We start from the raw sequence: 9,131 nt of genomic DNA, 5'->3' as shown, positions 1-9,131 counted from the left end.
ATTGCGGCGTTTCCGCGTAGCGCGTGAAGCTATCGCGGATACCGTCGCTTCCACCATCAGTCTGACGAGTGATCCAGCGAGCGCTTTATGGCAGTTGGGTGGCGCGTCCGACTAGCAGAGAAATTCATATCTCTCTGTCTGGGTGTTAAATGCGCAAAACACTCGCAATATGGACCAACATCTAGTTAAATCGTTGTTTCGCAGTCGCTAGCTGCATAGGCAACTTAGCAAGGGAGTCGAGCTTCGCACTACTCCATTACCGCCTCTTCGCACCGGCAGGTGTCGCTGCGCGTCTTGCAAAACTCCAGAATCTGGCGTCTGTACAGTCGTCCTGGTCATTGTGGTCGGTGCCGTAGAACGTTCCCATATCCCGCGGCTGAGTGAGCGCAACCGTCGGGGTTGCAGGCGTTGATGTGGGTTGCGCGATGTCAGGTCCTGCTTCGTCCGTCATATTGTCCAGTCCGAGGTGGCGACCACTGCGCAACTCCATTGTTGTTTCTCGTGGGTGCCCCGCCCCTCTCACCAATTTGTTACGTTGCAGAAGTCACACATAACGATGTAGTTAAAATATTTACAAGAAAGACAACATTGCATAAACAAGATGGCTGTCGATACCGATTCCACCTGCTCATGTTAAATCGTCTTCTTCTGACTGGCGCTAGCTTAGGTTGCACCGTAATAATATTTATAATATCTTGAAGCAAGGGGCGATATTTCTATCGCTATTAAATGTTGTAAATTATTAGAAGAGTTTTCTTTTTGGTGAGTCGTTAGCATTGCCCACTAGAAATAAAAGCGATACTGAGATACGTATTCAAGTGAATTTGACGCGCCGTTGATAAAACACTCTGCCGAAGGGGTCACAAAAGCCATCAGGATTTTTTAAGGGTAAAAAAACACGCAAGGAAATTTTAAGCGAGGCGAACATGCAGGCAACACATTGAATGTTTCGGAATACGCTATCTCTAATTAGAAATAATTGTAAGTTTGGTACCTCCGTCTCTTTAAGATATAATAAACTTTGCCCTGTGTATATATTTAAAGATATTGCATCTCTGCATACTGTTCACAGTGTATATGAGGTAGCCGCAGCTAGTGCTTCTAATCCACTTGTCCTCCTGTTCTGAGAAATATGCGAAAATATGATAATTGCAGAAATAAAGCGAAAGTATGAATTAAAATCTACGCACGTCCACGCTCACAATGAGAAAGTAAGCTTTGAGGCACAATAAAATTTTAATCGAAAAGGTGGAAGTAACTCAAAAGAAAGCTCGCATGATGTGGGTAACAGAACTCCGGTAATTATCTTTAGGAGGGAGGGAGGGTAGGCTTCGTCATCGACGAAGGAGGGAGGAGGGCTACCGCCCCCCCCCCCCCCCCACCTCCGGAAAAATTCGGAGGGAGCTTGGAGCCAGGAGCCCCACTTCCACCCACCTCGAAGTCGTTGCTTATGCTAACCACTATGTAATGTACGTGCTTCGCGTATGGTGTTGCTATTTTCTGTTTCGATTTTGTTCAGCAATCACATTCATGACTTGTAATTGTCACCGTCACGAGGTTAAACTATCAAAATATTCTGGTAACACGTTTGTGGTCATATATTGCAGGCTTTCTTCTGGCTGAACGTGGCTACGACGTGTGGGCTATGAACGCTAGGGAGATTGCGTTCCGCTCTCGCCACAAGACTCTGAGCCAAAACGATGACCGATACTGGCAGTGGAGGCAAGTCATTGTACACGGGCATTTTTATTCGTCATGTCAAACTTTCGCAGCTTCTAATGTTAAACTAAAATTTGGCTGAGAAAAAAAAATGACCAAGCTTCATATCTTTCTTTTTCAGGATCAAAACATTTACCGAAATGTATTCAGAGCATTCATTGCCCTACTACGTCTATGATAAAGATTTTCTGAATTGTAGCTCTATAGTTTCTAGACCGGCTGCAGTATTCAATATAGTTATAAACAAAATAATAATAAATACTCGGTAAGCGATTTCATAGAAACAATCATTTAAAGCATTTCTGCTAAGTAGATACCTTTAATAGTCCTATTTCTTCAGAAACAGGTAATACATTGAGTCCTTTTGTTTTATGACGCGGAATATTCCTTGTTTAGGAAAGAAGATTAGAACTGCAGTTCACACAGTATTTCTCTGATGACTGAACGTAATTATTATTCAACTCTGGGCGAACAAGGACATTCAGCATCAGCGCGAAGCCTACGGGAACTAAATTCAGTGGTTCTTCGTACGCACCGGTATGGGCGGGCTGATGCTGCTCATGTTTTCCGGGTCCCTGACTAAATCAATACAACCTAGTGCAAAAGAATAGACAGCATTATGTGCATTGGCCCTTGGTAATCACCAGAAGTGTGTACACAAAGTGAACACTTGGCCCAAACATTGCGTTTTCAAGATGACCGTTTCGAATATGTGCCAGCTTTGACGCCGTGCAATTTGTTAACATATTACAAAATTTGGCATTCTTATATGTTTCTAAAGTGGTATACAAATTCTTAAGAGAAATTTCTTCTCTGGTCGGAATCACTTAATTGTAGGTTATCTGTGTCATTTTGTGCTCTTATTACAAATTCAATGCTGGATTTGTAGACTTAGAACCATGTCATGCGTTATTTGCATTGTAGCGCGCTCCAGAAAAGCACTATTCAAATAAGGTCACTACCCATGTAAATATAATCCATTCGGGTGCATTAAAAAGATGATTGTATGTTTCTAATATTTGGTTCCTTAGAAATATTGTTAGAGAATTCAGCGAGAAAGTTAAATAAACCGCAGCTTAACGGCTGATCTTTTAGTATTATACAGTAGACAAACTATATAATACGGTGCCTGTTTACAGTTACCCAAGCACAGCTGTTCATATTACCTTTGGTAGATTACTTTACAACAATCAACGTGCAATCTAACATTTTATAGGCTACTGATACGAAAGCGTTATTTGCCCTATTGAACGAAAAAGCCGGCGTCGGTACAACAGAAACCGCACCTAAATTCTCATTGACTGCGGCGCCACGTCACAAGTGCGCCTTGATGGAGCACAGCGGCCGAAACGCAATATCTGCTGCCGTGCGAGCGCGCAAGGTGTTGCGTGAGGGGAGAGGGCATCGCCGCGACGCCACGTCACCAGCACGCCTCGACCAAGCAGATACCGCAGCTACGCCATGCGGCGCCGCGTTGCGAAACAGTTTGTCAGCAGCGATGCAGTCGCGTGAGGCGCGCGTGCGAGTACCGGCGCCTCGCTCCCGACAGCCGGCACGTGGTCCGTATCTCTCTCTCTCTCTCTGAACCGCTGGATTTAGCTGTTGCGCGCGTCGGCTTGCCTTAGCGGCCGCTGCTGCTTCCTCGATCCAGCGTCGCGCCGATGTCGCTGGCATGTGGCGCTGGCACCGCAGGCCAGCTGCTGAAGCCACTTGCTCACTCGCTTGCACAGCACATGCCGTTAAGGTACAGTACTCGCAGGTAAAAACTCCAAGGACTGCTCAGGGACGTCCAATTGGACAACAATGATTTTGCATTGACGAAACATAAGTGCTTAGGTGTCCTCGGATATTTTTCTTAGAAGGAGGAATCAACTCCAGCTAACCACGTAGCTCGCGTTCCTTGTCACGACACACACCGGTTGGGTTTAGACAATTGGTTAACATAAGTGAAGTGCATGTTTATCATTGACATTTAAAATCATTGTTTTATTTCATATAACCTGTGGCTCAGTTTCGACGAAATCGGCCGCTACGATATTGCCGCCGTCCTTGACCTTGTACTGAACGTCAGCGGTGCCAGCCGAGTGACCCTCTTGGCATTCTCCCAAGGTCTAACTTCGAGCCTGGTTCTCCTTTCTACGAAGCCAGAGTACAACGAGAAGGTGCGTCTTTCGGAAGCGCTCCGCCGTAGTGTCGTTCTAGCCTGCTGGTGGCGGCAGCATTCTAGGCCCTGTAGTGGTGATGTCTTTGAAACATTATGTAAATGACAAACGCCTGGCAACGTGAGACGCTCTAGCAGGAAATAAAAAGGCTGGCGTAGCAGTGTCTGCATGTCTAATAGTAAAGGTTGGAAGGTAGTGACGCTTAGGCTCTTACTTGGAGGTTTCGCCCATGTCAAGACAGAGCCTTTCTAAGCACAGCGAATATATGTTCTGATTTGGCTGAACTAAGAATAATTGAACTCTGGTGAAAAAGAACTGCTAGAAATAGAACAACCATCCTCACCAACCATTAAATTCACTGCGAAAGAGCAGCAGGTGCCTGATAAATGTGTTCCTAACTTACATTAGCGTAGTCGAACTCCGCCTGGCAAATCGCCATCGACGGTTAAAGCATCTGCTATGAGAGTGGTATGAAATAGTTTGGCTAAAGAAATGCTCGCCTATTTTCATGTTTGTCAGTCATTTACAGTGCCAGTTGCATGACGAGACGGTGTATTATTCAAGATACGCACACACACACAACTAAATCAGGTCTTACAAATATTTTGCTGCACATAATCCCAAATAAGAATTTCCAAGCTTTTGAAGAAAACGGCCTGATTTTCATATTCTGCACCCAGATAACATATCACGCAAAGAGAACAAGGTTTTTTCGTTCTTGCAGTTCTACACAAAGGTAGCGTTCTATGGTAGGATTGGGATACATCGTTCCGTGCAATCTTTCGTACTGAGTATTTTGGTAAGAGAGCAGTATTCACATGAAAGCAGGCATTTAGACATTATTTTACTTACTCTAGAAAGGCAGTATAAGCACATTCTTTTAGCTGGCAATGCACACGCTGCTATGGTTCACTTGATATGGCATGCGGTACTGTGTATAGTTTGAAGGGTGCGATTCCCGTTCGCGGTAACCGCGTTATTATGAAGGTGTAATGCAAATACGCTCGTGAATGAAAGGCATCTACATTACCAATGTGTTGCCCTATAAAGGATCGCTATGCTTTGCAAAGTGCAAGCTCCACATTTACTATAAACAAATGTTCTGCTACACACCTGAAATCACTGTTTTCTTTTGCAAAAGGTGCATTCTACTATGTTGTTTACTTGGTTTAAGTAGAATTAAACACTTGACTGCTAAGAGATTTCAAGAATTGTATAAAACATTGTTATAAAAAAACAATAACTTGTTTGCGGCTGTGAGGACGCACCTATCACATGGTCAAGTACGTCGCACACTATATAACAAGAACCGTTTTTATAAGTACTTGCTTCAAAGAACAATCTTACAGGATATTCACAATATTGCACGTTGTCTGCAAAGGGCTTTACATGACGGTGTGAAAAATACACAGATCCCGCGCACTGTGGGAATCGATGCAAGCGAAGCTTTGTATGCAGTTTGCGTTCATTGAGGTTATTTCGCGGTGATATATTGATGACATACGACAGCCGTGACGTGATGTGAAATGTTACCTTGCCTGCTCCGCTTGTGTTTGTTGTTTTTTGCTGCGCTCGACTCTTTATCCGAGCCTTCGTCTCCTTGGCACTAAGTGCACGCTGCGGCGTCATTCTCCCTTGTAGCGTTGTAGCTCACAAAACTGCCTCCTCTCTCTCTCTCTCTCTATTCCCTCGCTAACATCCTCCCCACCTTTTCCGTCTACTGTCATGCAGTTGCGGGTGAGCACGCAGACAAGCGCGGCAGCTCCTGCACAGCATTTAAGAGGGGAGGGGGGATGTCACGCCCAGTTATGACGTCCAGAGGTTATTGCACGCATGCGACGGGGCGTAAATGTTGGCAAAAGCTTCTCTGGTCGTCTTTCCTTTGTGCCACACTCCTGCCATGTACTAACGCGATAGTATTAATAGCCCTGTGTCGCAGAAATTACGGTGTCGACGCCGCGGGATTTGCTTGGCAAATAATCGTTCTAAACCACAACCGCCCACGCCTTCCACGTGGCTGAGATCTTGCGTTACATTATTTACAAAGTTATTGATCGGAATTTTAAGAATGACGGCTCATAAATAAATGTCATGAAAACAAAACGCCGACAGCGCATGCCTTTTGTGCTTTTATGGCATGGCCACGTCTCAACTACGTCCGGACGTGGCCAGCATCAGTGGCGTACAAGACCGCAGCAGCAGCAGCAGCTGCAGCAGCAGCGGGAAACTCGCAGAAAGAGGCAAAGAAAGCTTCGCTTTAAAAACCGGCTTTGTTAAGTTAACCATCGCTATTACCAATGAGCGGATAAAAACATAGAATACTAGGAGCAAGATACGTTATTTCATTGTGGCAGTGCAAAAGGTAAGGGCTTGCATTTCTTATAATTGCCTATGAATTACAGTAAACTGATGTATTGCACATAAAAAAATACCAATTTAGCGCAATACAGCTTACTTCAGATTAGGGGATCATTTCACTGATACACTTAGCTATTACAACTTCGAACAAACCATTATATTCATCAAGACTTCCTGCTGCTCGGCAATCATGTTAGATATTATAGCGATAGGCAGGCAGGTTAACCAGATATTAGTCTCCGGGTTGCTACCCTACACTGGGTTTCGGAGATAGGGGTTAGAAAGTGGACAGAGAGGAAAGGGCTAAAATGCACAGACAGAGACACACACAAAGGGTGTTCCAATTAGAGGTGTTCACAAAGGCCAGTAGATCGCAAGAAGCGCAGTAGCGCTTGCACGGCCTTCATCTGTGAGGTTAGGTTCTGTCGATGGTGTAGAATTCCTTCTTCCGATAGTGGTCAGTCGTCCAGCTGGTTGAGTTCGTGGCGAAGGGATTCCCTCCATGGACTGTACTGAGGGCAGTCGCACCAAATATGACCAATCAATTCTTCATGGCCGCTGTTGTCACAGGTTACGGTGTCGTGTCGGCCATCCCTACGCGGAACGCGCAGGCTTTGGTAAAAGCAACGCCCAACCACAGTCGATACGAAAGCGTGCCGTCTCCACGGCGAAACGCCGATGGGACTCGCAGGCTTAATGTGGAATCAAAGGAGTACAGTCGGGAATTCCTGAAATGTGGCTCATTCCACTGCGATGTGGTGCACTGGTGAGCAAACAGGTGGAGCTTCCGTGCTGCGTCAGTTCCGGAAAGTGGCATTGGTACGTGGTCGTCCTCCGTATGGGCTGAACGGGCAGCTTGATCGGCCCATTCGTTACCGATAATCCCGCAGTGACTTGGAAGCCCATTGCAAGGTTATTTCATTGCCTACATCGCTCATATAGTGCATAGTCTCGGTAATCTGAAACACTAGCTCTTCGTGCAGCCCGCGTCGTAAGGCTGATAGCAGAGACTGCATTGCCCCATTGAATCGCAGAAGAGCGTTCACTTGTGTGGCCGTTCATCACGGATGTAGTCAAGGGCGGTAGCGAGCGCTGCGAGCTCTGCTGCCGTCGATGATGTCGCGTGAGTCACCTTAAATTTGGTGGTTAGATATGTTAGGAAAATATCATGATCGGGATCGCCATAGATAATCTGATTTTGCAGGTGCTGTAGCTTGCTTCTGCCTGTTTGCTACCCTGGTTATTTCCGGCTTTCTGCCTTATACCTATGCACAGAAGATTATTCATCCACATCTAGGGGGAAAAGACATCCCACTTATGGATGAACGTGTTTTGCCGATGTAAACATCTGGAAAAGTTTCTTGATTACAGGTATTTGGGAGCCTCATACTGAACTCGGGAGTAAGGTTCTCGTTTTGTTTCATAATCTGTGCAAAAAAAATTACAGGAATGCTGCAAAAATATGTGTTTATAAAATGGCTTAATAAGCTAACCTCAAGATAATCGATCATAAATTGGTTAAGTATGTCTGCAGTAGTGTCATAGAAAATTATATGTACAACCACTTCCAGACGTATTGTCTTATGGCGGCATTGTAGAGCAGAATATCTTGAATGAACTTATCCCAATACCAAGCCGAATTCGACAGCTAGTTTTCTACATTCCGTACGTATATATCAACGCCATGACCTGGTTGTTCCGAGTGCAGAATATTTGCCTGTTGAAATTTCTGAGCATCTTTTTCCTATCTTTTTTCTTTCAGGTTGACCTTCTTGTAGCCTATGGTCCAGTGGCGAATATAACTAACATAGGGTATCCGATTCGTGAGGTCATAGCAATCTCTGGGCCACTCTTCGTAAGTACCAGCGCAATTCAGTAGTTCGTTCGTTCCCTTTTTTTTTCTCCGGTTATGGTAAGTGCCCTTTTTCGCCATGAAAAAACGTAATAGCGTAAAAAACTGAAACATAAATTGGGGTATAAAGTATTATTTGGGTATTAACTATTACCGGTGACAAGTCGCCGGTAATGAAAAAGATGGAGCTGGGCAAGCCACGTAATGTATATATAGGTTAGATAATCGCCGGACCATTATTAGGGTAACCAAATAGGTGACACGAAAAGGGCAGCGCAGTAGACGATGGCAGAAAGATAGGTGGGGTGATGAAGTTAGAAAATTTGCAGGCACCAGGTGGAATCGGTTGGCACAGGAGAGGGGTAATTGGAGATCTCAGGAAGGGGCCTAAAATGACAGAAAATAGGCTCATGATGCTGCTGCTGATGATGATGTTCTTCGTTGCATCATTGAACATTTATTGCACAAGAGTAACAAAAGTACCTAAGCGCATTTTTAGGACATCGTAAAAAGCCTAGGTAACGACAAGAATTATACTTTTCCCGTTTCCTAATTTCTTGTCTTTCTGTGTGGAATCCATTACAATTGTAAACTGAAAATGACCCATTAAATTATTGCAAGATGAAATAACTGCATGCATACTTGTGAAATTCGTGTGATTTTGTTTCTTTGTACCACTCTGATGCTAAGAACTTAAGGTCTGGGTTGTTAACATGAACGGTCGCGAAAAAGCACAATAATCGAAGGAATTTAATAGCTCATCATAGTCTAACAGCTAAACGAAGCCAACGGGCAATGAATCAAAGAAGTGTATAGATGTCCCTTCATTTGAAATGTACATGTAAAGGGAAAAAGAAATTGAACTTGGAGAAAATACAACTTACCTATTGCAATAGTCAAGCCCACGACCTTCAGTACGTATGCAGTGCGCCACACTGTCAGGAAAGATTTCTACTTGCTGTGTTAGCTGGGCGGCATACATATATACGGTGTCCCAGCTAACTTGAGCCAAACATTAAAAATGTCCAAATGCCACATTG

At 44.5% G+C, this 9,131-nt stretch overlaps 1 protein-coding gene across 1 annotated transcript in view; it reads left to right on the top strand.

Annotated features, from left to right (window-relative positions):
* The first annotated feature begins 3,380 nt into the window (after positions 1-3,380).
* Positions 3,381-9,131, top strand: part of LOC126519215 (gastric triacylglycerol lipase-like) — a 42,700-nt gene continuing 36,949 nt past the window's right edge. Inside the window, exons 1-3 of the mRNA XM_055065179.2 lie at positions 3,381-3,463; positions 3,731-3,881; positions 8,002-8,094. Coding sequence (XP_054921154.1) covers positions 3,381-3,463; positions 3,731-3,881; positions 8,002-8,094 — 327 coding nt within the window. The remainder of the gene's footprint in view (positions 3,464-3,730; positions 3,882-8,001; positions 8,095-9,131) is intronic.

The sequence above is a fragment of the Dermacentor andersoni genome, chromosome 10, assembly GCF_023375885.2.
Source record: "Dermacentor andersoni chromosome 10, qqDerAnde1_hic_scaffold, whole genome shotgun sequence".
NCBI classification, from domain to species: Eukaryota; Metazoa; Arthropoda; class Arachnida; order Ixodida; family Ixodidae; genus Dermacentor; species Dermacentor andersoni.
The sequence above is the reverse complement of the archived record's forward strand: the minus strand, read 5'-3'. Positions and strand labels throughout refer to the sequence as shown.